The sequence below is a fragment of the Periophthalmus magnuspinnatus genome, chromosome 21 (assembly GCF_009829125.3).
Source record: "Periophthalmus magnuspinnatus isolate fPerMag1 chromosome 21, fPerMag1.2.pri, whole genome shotgun sequence".
Taxonomy (NCBI): domain Eukaryota; kingdom Metazoa; phylum Chordata; class Actinopteri; order Gobiiformes; family Gobiidae; genus Periophthalmus; species Periophthalmus magnuspinnatus.
This window is the reverse complement of record NC_047146.1, coordinates 30,231,792-30,250,659: the sequence shown is the minus strand read 5'-3', so window position 1 is coordinate 30,250,659 and position 18,868 is coordinate 30,231,792. Positions and strand designations below refer to the sequence as shown.

At 37.8% G+C, this 18,868-nt stretch overlaps 1 protein-coding gene across 1 annotated transcript in view; it reads right to left on the bottom strand.

The window, feature by feature from the left end:
- pdia5 (protein disulfide isomerase family A, member 5) overlaps positions 1-18,868 on the bottom strand; it is a 107,309-nt gene that overhangs the window by 67,547 nt on the left and 20,894 nt on the right. Inside the window, exons 4-7 of the mRNA XM_033987559.2 lie at positions 8,246-8,329; positions 7,469-7,514; positions 4,684-4,776; positions 1,251-1,311 (exon numbers count right to left, since the gene is read on the bottom strand). Coding sequence (XP_033843450.1) covers positions 1,251-1,311; positions 4,684-4,776; positions 7,469-7,514; positions 8,246-8,329 — 284 coding nt within the window. The remainder of the gene's footprint in view (positions 1-1,250; positions 1,312-4,683; positions 4,777-7,468; positions 7,515-8,245; positions 8,330-18,868) is intronic.

The window sequence follows — 18,868 nt, the reverse complement described above, 5'->3', positions numbered from 1 at the left end:
TTGCCCCCCATAGTCCATTTTTGCCTCGATAAGCTAAAAACATACATTGGTCCCTCGGTATATCGCGGTTCACCCTTCGCAGTCTCGCCGTTTTTGCGGACTTTTCCGGTGCAATTCTACCACCATCAGTCAATCTCCTCCATGCCGCGTCTCCCGCACAGCACAGAATGCGTTCAGTCAAATGTACATAAATGTTCGAGAAACACTACAACGGAGCGGCACCAGGATGAAGAGGTGAGGTCAGAGGATCTGTGAAATACGCGTAAGTCACTATTAATTAATTAAACAAGAGAGAAATGAGAGAAAATGTTAATGCCTGTCTGAGAAAAGTGTATAAAGAACAATTACTTCCATTGCACATTAAGACTTTTTAAATAAAAGGTTAAAATATGGCAACTGAAGGCTTCTAAACACAGAATATTTGTATTACTGAATTTTTATTTTTGCATTCTGATTTAATAATGTGTCACTGTCAGTGTTATTATAAGTCTGTACAGTTCAGATAATGACACAGCTGTGATCCCTGTGTTGGGCCGGTTTAGTTGCACACACAAGATCAGGTGTTCACAAGATAACTATTTGTTTATTAAGGGAATAGGCTGCAGTATCCCGCAAAAACAGACTCCCAACGGACTTAATCTGGAGCGTCGCAGCATCTCCACCAGCACCACTGGCCTGCACGCCATGCGGTCTGAGCCCCCCCTCAAGCTTTAAATTACACAGAATACTTGAGCCACTGGACAAGAGCTGCACGGCGTGTAGTCTGAGTCCAGGGTAACGATTATCAAAATAAAAATTTGCATGTGAAAACAAAAGTGAAAAAAGGAGAAGTGAAGATACAAATTCTACACAGTCTGGGTTTACCAAGCTTTCGAATGATGTCTTAACTGTGGGAATCAGCCATTGGCAATGCTGTATTTTATCATGCGGTAACACCCCGTTTCAAAAATTCTGTTGATACAAGTGGAATATCTCAAAGAAATATTGATCCTGCCTCACAAAATATTGAAGCGTGTATAAATAAATAATAAGCGTTGCCATTAGCGGTGAGCCTGTTTTTAATCACATAACACAGTGTTATGTTCAAGGTACTGACATAAAAATCTGAATTCGTATTGATTCACTGAAACACATTGGGCCAAGTCTGTATTGATCAGAACTGAAGGCCTTTGAAGTAAACGTCTGCAGTAACATATTTCTGGAAAACAATACAGCTGCTTTTAGTCTCTTTGGAGGAGTGAAGTACTTACATGGAGCATAGAACATCATGAGAATTGGTCTATCTTCTTTCTTCAATAACTTTCTGAAATCCTGAAATGGAACAAAGATGAAAGAAGGGAAAACATTACACAGAAAATTATAGTAAGAGCACTAAAAGCACAAACATAGCAATTGGTTATAACGTTATCATTGTAAAATATGCAATACGAAATAAAGCCAGGTCTAAACCAGGTCTAACCCAGGACCAAACCAGGTCTAAAGGGCCGCAGACACTGACCACCGCTGGGAACAACCCTTGAGAGATGCAAAAAACAAAAACAAAACAGGACTAACCAAAGACTGAACAAGAGGTCTAACCCAAATCTAACCCAGGTCTAACCCAGGTCTAACCCAAATCTAACCCAGGACCAAACCAGGTCTAACCCAGGTCTAACCCAGGTCTAACCCAGGACCAAACCAGGTCTAAAGGGCCGCAGATGGGTACTGACCACTGCCGGGAACAACCCTTGAGAGATGCAAAAAAAACAGGACTAACCAAGGACTGAACAAGAGGTCTAACCCAGATCTAAACCAGGTCTAACCCAGAGCTAAACAAGGTCTAACCCAGGTCTAAATCAGGTGTAACCCAGGTCTAAACCAGGTCTAACCCAGGTCTAACGCAGGTCTAACCCAGGTCTAACCCAGGTCTAACCCAGGGCTAACCAAGTTCTAACCCTGTTCTAACCCTGTTCTAACCCTGTTCTAACCCTGTTCTAACCCAGGTCTAACCCTGTTCTAACCCAGGTCTAACCCAGGTCTAACCCAGGTCTAACCCAGATCTAACCCAGATCTAACCCAGATCTAAACCAGGTCTAAACCAGGTCTAAACCAGGTCTAAACCAGGTCTAAACCAGGTCTAAACCAGTTCTAAACCAGGTCTAAACCAGGTCTAAACCAGGTCTAAACCAGGACTAACCCAGGGCTAACCCAGAACTAAACCAGGTGTAACCCAGAGCTAACCCAGATCTAAACCAGGTTTAACCCAGGGCTAAGCCAGGTCTAACCCAGGACTAACCCAGGACTAAGCCAGGAGTAAACCCTGTTTAAACTAGGACTAAACCAGGTTTAACACAGGAGTAGACCAGGACTAACCCAGGACTAAACCCTCTTTAAACTAGGACTAAACCAGGACTAAACCAGGACTAAACCAGTACTAAACCAGGACTAACCCATTTTCAGCATTTTACATTTTACTGTCTGGTGCTTGGAGATGATGATGATGATGATGATTTGTTTACCTCGAGCATTGATCTAGGACAATTTCATACTAGTCCAAGAAAGGACAGATGCATGAATACACTTTGAATGTATCACATATACAAAATGTTTTTAGACTAAAGTGTCTTTGCTTGAAAGGGAGTGGAATGAAGTTTTCTTTACATCAGCAAAGCAAACCACCAGTCTCCCCTTGTCAGAAGCTACATGAGCTCCTAAACCTGCTTTACCTTTGTGAAGTTACACACTCAGCAAAACTGTTGTTATTTTAAACATGCTATGGGCTGTATGTGTATGTTAGATGAGAAGAGAGAAGAGTCAAAACTTTAATAGCTCCTATCATTTAATTTAGGTTATATAAAGTCCTTTGCAAACAACAAAATGTCCTGCATCTTAGTCTTGTTCTGTATAAAACCTGATAACGCTGTAGTTTCAACCTCTACAAATGTGATCTGAATGCATGTGAGTCTGGTTTTAGTTAGCAGTTCAACAGCTTAATCTTCTTTGAAATGGTCTCTCCACAGATCTGACCTGTAGCTTGCCCTGATGGTATCATCTGGCTCTGTTCATGGAGGTGGACAAGTTGACTAACATACTGTACCGTTTAAAGTTGAACGACTTGGGAGAAATATCTAATAGCGATTTTAGATTAGATTTGACATTTATGTTTTAGGATTTTTGTTCAAAGTTCAAATTTTAAACGTGTCCAGGAGAATTGACAAAATACAAAAATATGAACTGACAAATAACATGACGAAGATAAGCAGGTGGCAGATCCTCCACCCAAAAAGTTACATAGTGCACTTTTAAAATATATCACAAATCAACTCAAAATACTCATCCTTATAATTGCAGTTAGACATTTCTTGCGTACAATCCTTACTCACTAAACAGCATTATTTCAAAAGATTTTATTGTATACAAAGAAAGTCTTGTTGTCAATTTGAATGCTGCATTTTGACAGGAGAGGAGATCGTGCAGAGGTTAGCATGGCCCCTCACCTGCTCTGTGCATGTCTTTGAAGGGAGCGCTCGGATACGTAGCTTTCATGTTTACTGTGATGAGGTCTAGTGGAGGTAGAGGTCCAGCTATGTCAGCTTTTGTTACTGATCAAACAGCTCAAATAGACAGCACCAGGAGCCATGCTACTGGTAAATTCACATGGTTTTAAACTATGTATGAGTCAACCTGATCAGCTCTTTTGATTATGTAAGTATGTATGAAGTTATTGTATTATAGGGCTGTAGTCGGCTAAAGAAATTCTTGGTCGAATAAAGACATGCCCTATGTGTCAGTCAATTGTGGTATTATTAGGATCATGTGCAAAAACAACTCTGTATACAGTGATGTGCTAGTAAACTACACAGTGGTGGAAGGTAACGAAGAACAAGTAGAAAAGTACTGTAGTTAAGTAGAATTTTTAGGTATCTATGCTTTAAGTACATTTTTACGGTGGATACTTTTTACTTTTACTTCACCACATTTAAGATCAGGTATTTATACTTTCTACTCTACATTTTCTAACTGGACAGAAAAGTAAAAAATAGTTTTCATATGATTTGAGGAGTTATTTTGACCATGTCCGTGGAAATATCCCGACTAAAGTTTTCAAATTCAAGCTTTGAACAAACAATAATAAATACACAAAATGCATAAGAAAAATAAAAAAGATTTGTATTGCAACTGTTAACCAAAATCTGTTTAACATTTAAGATTTGTATGACACACTTTTTCACATTTTTTCATGTGACTACTTGAGTAACTTTTCGCCTCTGTATCTGTACTTTAACTGAACAAAACTGAGTACTTCTTTCACCACTGAAACTGCATCTTCATCAAAGAAAAGCTTAAAATCCAGATAACTCGCACATGCTTTGTCCTTTCTGCTGTTGTCCATGTAAAGGCTTATTAAAAAAACAAAAAAATAGTCTATAGTCTAATGAAAGATTTGGCCGTCCATCGACTGTCCACTAAAATACTATGGCCCTATTGTACAGTAAGTAAAAGTCATTCTCATTCAGGTAACTTTGTTATTGTATGCAGGTTTAGTACAACTAGTTGACAGTGTTTTTCTTGAACCTGTTTTTTGATGTTCGGGTAGACTGTGTGAACCTTTTATTGCCACAATCTGACAAACGTGAAAGCCAAATACACACATTACATACATATATTACATTACATACATATTACACACATATTTCTACTTACTTTCTCTGTCTCGATGTGAACGACGTCTTTTGCTTCAGGGTTTTCCTCCCACAGTGGAGGACCTGAAGGGTCTTTGAGAAACGCCACCATCGACTAAAAAGAAAGAAGCACCAAGGAGCAAACAGTTAAATAAAAAACAAATATAAAACAACCCAACACCATCAACTTTGTTAGCTTTTAGAAATAGAAGCGCAATGAAGCTAAACAGGCAGTTGCATGTTAACAGAATCTACAGAAAAAGGACAAACGAAATCAAAACTTTATGAAATTCAGTATTTGTGTGACTTGCTGGTGATTTTTAAATATTCATGTATATTTAGAAATATTTATGAGAACGTCAAATATCGGATATTTTTGACTAGTGCAACATCTAACTTCAGTAGGTGACTAGCGAAATTTGTAAAATACATTTTTAAACGAATAGACGCCATACTGCTGATTTTGTTTGGGCATGGCGGCATTTTTCATCCTAATTTTAGTTCGGAGCACTGCAGGGTTGCCAGATGGAGCAGCAAAAACCAGCAGCTTGTACACTCCTTCATGAGGTGTCAAAGCATCTCCAAAGCTTCAAGTATTTTCTAAGTGTCCACACTGTAAATATAATGAACCATATGCTAGCTAAGAAAAACAGCGGGATAGATTTAAGTCAGGCGTACATCACCGCGCCAGTGCAGAAGAAATGAATAGTTATGATCATAGCAGTGTTATCAAGATGCTTAGAAAATTCTCGCTTGAGTTTAGTGCCATTTGAAGTGGTGCCATCATAGCGAGGAAAGACTTACGGGCAAAAATAACAAACAGAATCGTAAAATCGCAGCTGTCAAATAAAAATGAGCTAAGAGTCCCAAAGGAGAGAGGATCTGACTGATAAATCAACTCTATGTCGTCTTATTACAGCCTGAAAGAATGATAATACATTTAATGATGACACTACACAACTTGGCACAGAGCTGCAAGTTTGAGATCTCACACAAATGTTAAGTAACTTGGTTTAAAGGAATATTTCTAAGTTGTGAAATGATGCCACTGCTTTTCATTGTATAGTATGTTAAAGCTGCTACTAACACTTTAGTTGACTAGTTGGCAATTGGCATCTGGCGAAAAGTAATCTACAACTAGGTCAGACAGTTGATTTCAGTAGAAAACCACAAAAACATGTTCATTGTAATTGCAGTTTAAACTGAAAACGTCTAGTGATTTTGACAAGTTAAAACTGCCATCTGCAATTCATTTACATTCTTTTCAGCAGTAGATGTCAGACGTGAAACTTGCTCCCTCCTCCCTCCTCCTCTCACCTGGACTTTCTTCAGTTTCACCTGTGCCCTCTGTTTTTTTTCTGTCAGGCCAAAGCTGCCACACTATCAGACAGCAGTAATGAAGATATCATCTACTGGTGATATGTGAGTATTCAACAGGGGTGGGTCGGCCATTCTAATTACAGACAGTAGCTTTAACAGCCATATTTATGTTCTAATTTTGTATCATGTATCACCTAATCTTTAAAAGGTGCTACTGGTATATTACACAAATTTGACTCTTGTGAGCTTAAGCCATGTTAGGATGCTGTTACCTCCGCAAAAACAGACCTGGAAGTGCATTTTGTTTCATTCACACGTGTTTGAGTAAACGTTTATTATTAGTCTACTTCAAAATGCTCTGTTCCACCTTGTGATGTCATGAAGCTGTAGTTTTTAAGTTAACAGCAAGCATTAAACAGCTAGAGATTGGCAATTCCAGGGCTGAAATTATCCAAATGATTCTAGTGAAGGTTTATGGAGTTTAAAAATACAGTGGAACACTTCCTGTATTACCTCATGACATCACAAGGTGGAACAGAGCCTAAATATGGTGGGATAAACATGTGAATGAAACAAAACACAACTCCAGGTATGTTTGTGATGAGGAAACATTATGACATAGACTGGAAAAAGGCGTAATATGGACCCTTTAATATTCTGTAATGGTTCAAATCATTAAAATTGCATTTCTGTTGAGTAAGTGCTTGTTTTCTTTGAATATATTCAGCATAAAAATCAAAAGTGACAAAATTCTTATTAGCTGGCACTTCTTATGCAACAGACAGTGATTACATTTGCAAATCAATACAAAATGATTGTTGCATCTTAAAACAAAAATTCAGTGGAGGTGGAACTTAAAGTGCCAAAAATATGTACACCTTTATTAAAATCATGCAGCTCGTGTACTCTCAAAAACTATAAAAAAAATGAGCTCCGTGCTGTCTTTATTGTATTCATTAGTGTTAAACCATGCATGAAATTAAGGCAATATTAAAGGTGTACAATGAAACCTTTCTGGTGGAGGGTCAGCCATCTGCTTGTCATTGAAATGTTATTGCTTTACCTGGAATGTTCCACAGTATGGGATTAAACTTGTCTATTTCCATGGAGACAAGAGTAGGATGGCACTAGACCAAGTTTCATGACAAATCTATGGAGAAGCGACCCGGCTCACGGTAAGAAAGCATGTGTTTCAAAGGATGTTTTAAACACTTGCAGTGAAATAGATGCAAGTTTAATGCCATACTGTGGAACATTCAAGGTAAAGCTCAAATAATGGATAGTTCAAGATAGCTCAGCTGGTTAGCCTCTGTCATGACTTACATACATGACTTGTTTTAATGACTATGTGAAAAATTAATGGGAACCGCGGCAGGTTTCAAAGCGGGCGGGACTGTTGAGCTCCATGGAGACAAGCTTGTTGTGTCACTCCTCACCACAAAAGTTACTTAGTGCATCATTAAATACCAGTGTAGTGTCCTTCTCACCTTGAAAGTTGTCGGTCTGTTGTACTCTGTGTGAAATGTCCCATCTCTGGAACACAGTTAGCCACAGTTAGCTTCATCACCAGGAAATACTCATGCAAAACAAATATTATAAAAAAAGATATATCTGTAATTTATCATCCCTGTAAGAAAACTGGCTTGCAGTAAGTAACAAAACCATTTAGCAAAGACGACAGGACTTAAAATAATATTTACAGTTCAGAATACGGCTGCGAGATAAATTAGTATGATCGGTTGGAATTGGTAAATCACAAAGGCTGCGTTTATTCCAATAACGTATAAAACCTGCCAACACTGTAGTTTATTCAATTCAATTCAATTCATTTATTTTTGTAACGCCCAAAATCACAACAACAGTTGTCTCGAAGGGCGTTCATGTTTGTTTAGACCTCGACAAACATGTTCTCAAATGCATTTGTTTAGCTGTTCATAATTCTTCCCATTTTAAAAAGTGGAGGGTCCGCCATCTGCAAAAGAAGATGGTGCTTACCTGAAATGTTCCACAGTACAGCATTATCAAACCTATCCCCATGTAGATGCCATCGAACCAAGTTACACCGCACATTATAGATACGTTTAATGTTATACTATGGAACATACCAAGCACAGCAATGACATCTCCATAGACAAGATCACCCACCAGAAAAGTTACATACCATTAATGCTTCTAGTGGTGTTAAAAATGTGCAGATTGTACAGAATCTTGATGTTAAAACTTAAATTGCTAATCGTAATAGCTGCTCAACTGATTGCACTCACTTGTAATGCAGCATTTCGAATCCCGCAAATTTCGATCCAGGGTCCACCTTCACTTTCTTACACAGTTTTCGGCCCTCGGAATCCCTAAAAAACAAAAACAAAATCATAAGTTAACACAATTTGTATCTAAGAAATTGTAATCGTGTACATTAATTTAATCTCCAAAATTTACAGTTGTGCAAAATGGACTTTGAACTTTTAACGATGTCACAACATTTTTCCTTTTTACGAGATTGTCTTTTGTTGAACAATACTGTATATTTATTATTTTTACATATTTACTGATTTTCTGCTGCAAATCTAAGGTAATAAACACTCCTCCTATTAGTCAGACTCCTCCTCTGAGTCAATGACCGGTGTCAGCCAATCACAGTGAAGTGTGAACTTTCAAAAGAAGCAGAAGCACACCTTTTTACCTCTTAAAATGTAATATAAATTAACGGTGGTATCAAATTCAGAGGATGCATTTTTCTCCAAGGACAATCAAATGTACCGCAACCTTAAACTACAATGACAACATAACTACAATGACCTACGTTTGTATGGGTTTCAGAATGATGAGAAAGTAGGACCCATATCGATTTAAAATATCTATAGTCACCACCAAAAGTCGCCACAAAAAAAAGAAAGAAAAAAAAGGTCACACACTCTAATATTTGGTTGGATTCTCAGTGGGGTTAAGGTCTGGACTCTGTGGTGGACAATCCATGTGTGAAAATGACGTCTCATGCTCCTGAACCACTCTTGACCAATTTGAGCCTGATGAATCCTGGCATTGCCTGTGCCATCAGGGAAGAAAAAATCCATTGATGGAATAACCTGGTCATTCAGTATATTCAGGTGTCAGCTGACCTCATTTTATGAGCATAGACTGTTGTTGAACCTAGACCTGACCAACTGCAGGAGGCTTGTACCTATTTGCTTAGTTAAATCCAGGTGGTGCCTTTTTTTGGGGGCAGGCAGTGCATCATCTATAATATAATATCGTTTGCATGAGAAAGTATTGCAAATAACTCCGCCATGTAAATTCTACCTTGAATATCCTTGCACATGAAATTCATCAACTCTAGTATCACACTGTATTACATATGAAAACAGTTTTACAAACATATTTGACATAAACGCTGACCTAGGTCCAAGCACAGCAAGTTTCAGATTGCTTAAATTGGCTGCATTCCACATGCACACAACACATTTCCCTAATATAATAAACCAGCTTATTATCCTCTGTACAAGAATCAGCATTGACATGCGCTGGCTGCATCCTACAGAAGCCTATTTCTGTAATTGACACGAACAAAGGCACAGGCAGCAAATAAATGCAAGCATCCACCTCCACACACAGAGCCAGGGAGGCGGAGTGGATACAGAACAGTTCCTCTTCTGTAGACCTGGGGAAATAAGCTTTAGGCCATTTGTAACAGGTAATAGAGAAAGACAGAGGCTTAGAAATGCATTGTTTTCATTGCTGTTAGAAATAGAGCACTTATTAAGCTATCGATTAATGTGTTCCTAGAGTAGAATCCAGATTTATCAGTCAATTAACAAACAAAGGTTACGATAGAGCAAAATGTATCTATTGTAATAAAAATATAACACTCAGATCATCACAATTTAACCAATCTTAAATGTATCATGAACTTGTGATTGCTACAATACTGTGCAAGTGGAACTAACATTGAATCAACTTTTATATTGCTACTAATCTCTACATGTTCATTTAATTTTAGAGCAGACTAGGTGTATTTGCAGCTCTCTGGTTAAGAACAGACAAAAACCGAGTGTGAGCTGCCTCCAGTGGTTAGTGCAATTTCAAGTAGTATGTGACATTACATAGGACTTTCCTGATTCCTGATGACAAACACAAAGCTGCAGGGGTGGAGTTTGAAATGTAGACCAATCACACTGTTCTTATATCTCCAGACGCGGCTCCTCCTCACCCCTCACTCTTTTCTTTGAGTCCTAAAGGTACTGCCAAATTAGCAGCCCTATTTGAAATACGGTTGATGGGGGAGTTTAGGTGACACACTGACATAAATATTTTGTAAAATGTCTATTTTGAAGTGTTTACAGTGGGACTAATCTTAATTTTGGGAGTGATTTTGACTATGAGATGATGTTATACTTGTTATTCTAATCTCCTATTGCACAAGTTCTCATGATCTTATAGTCTGTGTATGCAGCTTGGATCAGACAACAGGTCAGTGGTCTTTTCTACACCTTGACGTGGAATTCTTAATCACCTGGACACAACACAAACCTGCTCACTTTTGGTTTCTCTGAACACAGACATTCTTCTGCCTCATCTCTGAAAGCACCGATGACTGATGGTTTGATTCATTACATTGCACTTGCCATGTATCCAAAAGGTAAATTCACAAATGTTTCATCTGATTTAAGTTTATTGGCCTATAGAATGTTGTAATGTGTTGTGATAACTAGGCCTGTCACGATAAATACTATATTGACTTACTACTATATCAATACATGACTGATGGAACAATACTTTTTGGGGGTCAATTTTTCTCGGGGCTTCTTTTTCCTTGCACAAGTGAGAATTTTATTTATTTTTTTATTCTTTGATGAGATCTGAGCAGTAGAAGGGTGAATTATGACTCACTATTGATACAAGCCAACTACAAGTGTTGCATTTTACTATTTATTCATTGCAGCTCGTGTTGTTTAACAATATTGTACATTAAGAATGCTTTTTGTGAGATAATTCTGCTTTATGGTTTGACTTCAATATTATCGTTTCTCGTCTATATTTACTTAAAGAACATATCGCACCTCAAAATCTGCGACAGGCCTAGTGATAACACAGCAATTCTTTAGTCTACTACAACGACAGCCCCAGAAAAAAATGTGAAAGATTAGCTTGATAGACCATAACATAATTCGATATGTTTTTGATGTTAAAACTGCTTTACATAATTGGTAATTTATACTTCAAAATGTGCAATGCGATTACCATATCAAAGCCCTATGTGTTTCATCTTTGTGATCACAAGAAACATGTTGTACAGGTATAAGGTCCTGTTTAATCCCACAATGTGCTGATTCATCCAAACAGACGGCAGCAGGAGAGCAGAACGCGGCAGATGTGACCTTGACATGTTGTAGGAAATGGCCCATTCAAACCAGTGAGGGGTTGACAAAGATTCAAGATGGCTGACTTCAAACTGTGCTCACAGGACCACGAAACTCACACCTGTCAATCACCGACATGTAATTTAATAAGGCACTTCAATTAGGATGGGTATATAGGTGGAAAGATATCAGGACAGACTGTAGATAGTTTTGTGATTTATAGTTTGAACCCAGCAAATGTTATATTAAATAGGGTTCTGAAAGATTAGGTAGGCCTGCTAATTTGAACAAGTATTGATACAACAAAAATTCCAGATCCTGGGTAGAATTAGAAAGGTCTTTATATCAAAACTAGTAAGACCACATTGTTTGAGTTTTGGTATTGTAACAATGCTAGTATTTAACAAATTTTAGATATCGTCTGCAGTGAGTACAAGAGGAAATAGCAATTTGAATGGTCTGTTAGCAAATCACAAATTCTTTATGTAATATAAAATCCACAGAGAACTAGTCTGCTAACCCTGTAGTTTATACCAGTTTAGCTGTTCATTCACTTTCTAAATGCAGTGCACCAGTGTGAAACTCAAAATGGTCTTTTTTGGCACAAGGAAAAAATGAATTAGCAACAGAACAAAGTTTCTCAAACTTATAATCATTGTTAAAGAACAATATATTGTGTTTGAATCTGCTGTATAGTTATAGTCTATGACACCCACGGATAATTGCGTTACAATTTGCACATTTAAAAACACAATATTCATCTAAAATGACTTAATAAAACGTGTCCGCTGACTTCCACGTTAGAAAACTGCAGTGCCCAAAGGGAGCTGACATCGCCATCACAACAAGCAGATTTTTCCTCAATTTACCAAAATCACTACATGACACTGTCAAATCCTATAGGTATCAGAGTAAGAAAATAAAATAACATACAGAGGAGTGGGCGTATGTGGTTGGCTGTGAAAACGTGAGTTGACTGGCAAAATGGCGTCTTGAAAATAAGCGATTAAAAATTGACAAACATGCATGAATCACTTCAAATACAACTTTGGGTGAGTAAATGGTGAGGGGAAACAACAACAGTATCCAATATAATTTAAAATATAGCTTTTTTCCAGCTTCAAAGTAGGTAGAGGGAGCAAGAGGTATGTACAACAATGGACCATAAATGTATTTGTAGACCATTGTTTTTCACTAAAATGACGTAGAATATCGCTGCTTGGTGCCATTACGCTTCAAAGCTGTTCTTTGCATGAATGAAACTGCAGCAGCGGCAAGTTCCAGTACCTAGCAAAATCAGAATGAGTCACTAAAAACAATAGAATAAGACGTACATTTTTGTATGCCACTAAAGAGGCTAAAGACCATTATTAGACCAATGACTATTATAGCAATTAGGTAAAGGAATAGATTACAATACATAATGGGTTAATAATGTTTTCTAGCAGCTTTCTCAGACTAAAGCTATCTATAGACCGTAACTTCTTGTCTTGACCACTGCAGTCCAGTTGAGGACATGAACATCTTAGAAGGTTTGAGAGGCTAATTAGGTATTCAAAACATTAAAACAGGAACATGAGGTGCTGAACGTCAGGAGATTTTGACACATATTTGTGGCCCCGTTTATTATTTAACAACTAAGCTCCCCAAAGTGAAAAAAAATTGACATAGATTTTCTTAATTTAAAGATTCAATTGGCCAACCGGGCCCTGTTTTCTCAAACAACAAAACGAGATGCTATCTACTTTACTCTGGTCTGATGGTGTGCCAGCTTTGGCCTGACAGAAAAAGAGAAGCCCAGGTGAGCCAGAACAAAGGTCAGGTGAGGGGGAAAACGGTTTCGCTTCTGTCATCTACTGGTGAAAAAAACAAAACAAAAAAAACTTCAAGATGATAGCATTAATGTGAATGACACATTTGGTAAATAATAAAAGAAAAAAAGTATATTTAATTACCAAGAAAACCAATCATTTGTATAAGTGATAATCAACTAATGTTAAGTATCTGTGGTCCACCTCTATATGTTTTGATTTTAAAGCATAACAAAACCATGCACTCACTGTTCATGTGACTCTCTCGTTGAATGTCTTGGGATAAATAGCATTTTTAGGGGAAAAAACACTATTGTACAATAACAAAGTTCAAAAAAGCATGCCTTAAATGTAGTAAATATTTTGTTGTTTTTCTTTTTCTTTTTTCTTTTCTTTGAAAAGCATTGTGACTATGGCAGAGCCATTGCGTAAAAGTGACTGAACACAACAAAAAATAGAAACTTAAGCTGCCAAAATCCCACACTGGGCCAAAGTCCACTGGATTATTCCATAAGATGATGAAGCCTGCGTCCTGTTTAATTATTTCTCTTTAAAAACACAAATCCTAATCCACTGCTCAATGTGCTCTGTGTGCTTTGTTGACTTTACACAAATATATTTTCATTCAAAGTCCTCACACCACTGCACCAAAGCCGTCCCGTTTTTACATTTGTCCAAATAATTGATGAAACTGATATGGTTGAAACGCCCTTCTCTAGAGTTTAGTCAGGAGAACCAAGTCAGAAACTTTCTTTTTGGGAAGCCAGAAATCTGTATTCGTACATACTTTGAACTGATGTACAAAACATTTAAGCCCCATAACAGTATAACAGCAATAATCACACAATAATCATATATCTTATAATAAGCATTTATGAATACTTACTGCTTATTCATGTTCCTGTTCTGTTGTTTGTCTTAGTGATTGTGTGCATGTTCCTAATTAGTAGTTATTTCTCACATTCTCATCTGTGTGTGACATATTTTTGTGTCCAGGTCTATATTTATGTTTTTACCTTCCAAAAGGTGACAAAAACACAGCTGCAATATTATCTACTTGAACTTTGCAAGACTCTTTGGGCTACATAGCTACTTTTGTGACACTGAAGCAGACTACTACCCTGGTCCAAGGCATAAATCCTAACCTTAACCAGTGTTTCCCACCAGTTTATAATGAGACTATGGTGGCAAAAGCAATGCATGTGTAGATGTCACTTATTGCCATCGTTGGTCAAAAAACACTTGTCACAGATTAATTATGCATGTTTTTGACAATACAGTCAGCATAAAGTAAAATACCCTTTTTGTTCAGCTTGCTTCAAGAATATGGAGGCAAAAAAGAAATACTATGGGGGTTATCAAAGTATCTTGTATTAATATAAAATCTAATAGATATAATGTGAAATAAAATATGGTGAGTAAAAGTTTCTACACAGAGAATATTTACAGATGAAGTGATGCAAATTTGACACAGTTTTGCCTATAGCCTGGGGGGGGGCATCAAAATGTCTTCCATTGATGAGAATATTCACATGAAAATTTGAAACAGTCTATTCTTATTTATTTAATAATGCCAAAGATCTTTTCAGAGATCCAGAGTCTGTATAGTCCAGATAATGATTATGATTATTAAAATGCAACTATTTTGATTGTAATTGCAACCCTAGCTTTAACCAAAACCCTCTTCACCCTACACTTTATCTCTTCGAATAACAAATGACAGCAGACCGTCCCTTCGGAGGACACTATCTTGCACCAACCATCAACCATTTCCCCTGTTGTCCTTGCTGTCTGAATGAGCTCATCCGTCCCCCTGGTGGATGAATTTGGCACGTGCATGTGTGTGTCCTGTTCAAAGCATAGGCCAGTGTTTGGCAGTTCGGGTCCGTTATCATGCTGAGATTCTCCGTCCCGCTCACCCTCCTCTGCCCAACACTATTTGGGTTGATTCCATCTGAAATGTGGCAGAAATATGCCAAATCTCACAATACTGGCCTCCGCCTGCTCATGTCCTGTGGAGGGGAGCACAGCGTGTCCGATCTGCCCCTGGTACGAGTCTGGAGCAGGATAAGACTCTTTTACTAAAACAATACTGAGAAAAAATAAACTGACTTGCAATGTAATTTTTCCACTTTTGAAGAGGCTACATGTAAAATTTTGATTTAAAATTTCATTGACACGACCCATGTGTCCCCAGATACGACGTACATGTTCAAATCAAATATAACTTTTACTGGTGCAATAGTAATGCTGATTTCTTAATTATAAAAACATTAAATATGATGGCCAAGTTGTGAATGTCATAATTTGGTGACAATTGTCCAATCAGAAAGCAAGACTCTCTCATTTGGATTGCCAGTTTCAATTATTTGATTTCAGTTGATTTAAAACTAAAAGGACTCTGATCTGAATCGTACTTGAACCGCAGCTCCTGCAGCCAATCATGAATCAGTGCCAGTGCAGCCTCTGCAGCTCGGTGAGTGAATTCTGGAGGTTCTGAGCCTTCATATTAGGCATTGCTTGTCCATATACAGAGAATGAGAAAAACTTGAATGTGTACAATCTGCAGGTTCAAGTGCTGGCAACCCAGGTTTAGCTGACACTGTGGCCTTTTAAAAGTGTAGGAGTGCAGGCTGCATTTTTTTGCGAATGTCAAGTGTATAACTCAATTAATTGGTACCCAGAACGTTATCATTCCAACACAGAGTTACAGAGATATCACAACACAAGTATGCTAAATATGAGCGTATTATGACTTGGGCAAGATACGTCACCCTAATCTCTACTCAAGGGCAAAACACTGAGGATTTGGTGAGAGAGTGGGAATGGAGCCAAATACAAGTACTCAGCTTATTCTATTGGTGCTGTGAATCTTAATACTGGGTTAATTTTATAAATTTAAAAAAACATCTAGGCATGTTAAAACTGTCACAATTCATTATCATGCTAATAGAAAGTATTTGTTTTAAATAGGCAAAAACTGGCATAGGTGCACTGTGGTTTCTGGTGGCTGGTCCATCTGATTGTCATTGATATTAACCTTATTTAGCTCCATTGAAATGAACACTCAGTGGATGGTTTTCATGATATTTTTAAAAATAAAAGCCAGATTAAGAATGAAGAATGTTTTTGCAACAAATAAACTACTTGATCAAGCCAAAGTTACAGGGAAGACAATTTTTAAACAACTTAATAAAGACCATCTTTGACAATCTTTCAAATCCATTTCCGTTTGTCTGACCAGAGAGTCTAGAGGAAATGAACCCACAGAGGTCTCTGGGAGTGAGGGATAGTGTCTCAGTTTTCCTGTTTTCAGAGACATTCTTTCGTCTCCGGTTCATCAGTCTGAAGCTTTGACAGGTGTAAAATACTATGGCCACAGAGCATCAGGAGCAGGAAGAACAGGGCAAAGCCGGATTTCCAAAAACACTTTAGAGCCAAGTTTGCTTAGACATTTCCTGGAGGTATCAATGCCACTTGTTGCATGAAAACTTCAGAACAGTAACATATGTTGTAGGGTTTTTTTTTTGTATTCACTTATATCAGATCTACCAAAGGGACCACCAATGAAAATTAAATCAAGTGCAATTAAATTACAACAAGTGCAATGTCCCATTTCAAATAAATATAATTAATGAGAAATTGTGAACCACTTCTGGTACGCATATATAATAATTAAGTCTTACAAAACATGTTGTTCAGATATAGTCAGTAACGTCTGAAAAGATAACAGATTTTGAAGTTGTATAGAGGCATATCCCATTCTGAGCTAGCCTACTTGTCTTTCATCCAATAGTGTCAGCCTAATAGCGCTGTAGGAAAAAGCCCATTTGCACCATAAATTGTTGGGATGTATAGGAGCGTAGACATTCTTCGGACAAGTAAATTGCTGGTTCTTTATAACCACTGTCACACATTTCCTCTGGACAAAAGACGGTCTTAATACTGCAGAAGACAGCTAGTCAATACGAGATGGAAAAAGACCAAGAATACGCTTTAAGAGATGTTCCTGAACATCGCACAAATCTGACTAAACCTGAAGGATATGAAAAAAATAGGATATTGTGATATTGATTTCTCACTTTTGTTATGAGAATATATGTTGTCCCATAACTACACCAACCAGGTACTGAAACAAGCAAATCCATCAAGTAAATGCAAAGCAAAATTGCTACTGCTTAAGAGACATAAAGCAGACCTATTCTGCAAAATCGACTTTTCAGAGCTTTTAATGTTGTAGTTGCTTTGTCCTCTCATTGACTCACCCCAAGTTGAATTTGGAGTGATTTGTGCATGTTAGAGCGATCTTTAATCACTTATTTTCCAAGACTCCATATTGCTGATCAATCACCATTTTCACTGCCACCAGCATACGCCCACCACTCTGTATTTACTTTGTTCTCCAATTTTCTTAATCTGTGATGCGCATAAAATTTGACAGCGCTGCATAGTCATTTTGGTACAAACAAAAAAAAATCTGCTGCTCGCTAGCTGGTTGTGCAGCTATCCATCAGAGGGGTTTGTTGTGATGACGTTTACGGCAGTGTCAGCTCCCACTGGGCACCGCAGTTTTCTAACACGGAAGAGAGCTGACTTCATTCTTTTATCAAGTCATTTTAGATGAATTTTAAAAATCCAAATTATAACATAATAATCCAGAGGTGTCATACATTGTAACTATATAGCAAGCGCAAGCAAAACAGGTCTTCTTTAAACACTGACTGTGGAGGCTCGTAGAGGCTAAATACTGTAACGAAACAAATGAAAAAGGACTAGGGATGGGAAGATATAAAAATTTAGACTCACGATTATTGTGACCCAAAATAATGGTTAACGATATTATCACAATAATTAAACCAAGGCAGTGTAATATCCTCGTATGTGGACACCAAGACATTGTAGAGAAACATTTTTTATTGTGGCCTATACAACCCAAAATGTGTTGTCCACATGTGGACGCCAGGTCCTAGGAGGTTATATGTATTCAGATTAATTCATGATTTTTGTAAAACCATGTGCCGCTGCTAGTAAAATGTGCAATTACCTGTGCAAAATGCTTTTCAGATAGCTCTAACCTAGCAATAGAGTCGACACAAACATGGATTCATACAAATCCAAACTAACACAGACTACATTCAATAGTTTATTTCTCATGGTATGTTACTTATGATGGATATTTTCAGCTCAAGTTTGTCAAACAATGCAGGATGGTTGTCTCATAAATGTGCATGTAAGTTGTGGGTGTTTGCCCTCGGAGCTGTATGTTTTTTTTCGGGAGGCTCTGCAGATGGGTGGCTCAGCTTGTTGGTCTTGGTTTTCAAATCCATAATAACTTCACACATCAGACTTCACCTTCTTAAGTGGAGGATACAAATGTGTGCCATCACTAGGATCCAGATCCACTGCCCACGAGCCATGACGGTGACTGACGGTGATGAAAAACCATCCCCAATTCAGAATAGGCACAAAAGCTAACAAGTTTCATTGCTAAGATAGAGGGCCCCCAAACAATGGAACTAACATGCAAACATGAGGCAGTCTGGTGCCGTAAAGGCGATTGTAATTGTGTGCGATGATCACAATTCTTAAAAATGCCACGAACGATTAATTGCGGACCTTTTTTATCGCCATTAGTAACATTATCGAATACCATCCCATCCCTAATCAGGAGTACAACTGTATAAGTAGCTCTTGAGGTCAAAATGAGACAGCTGTGCACCAA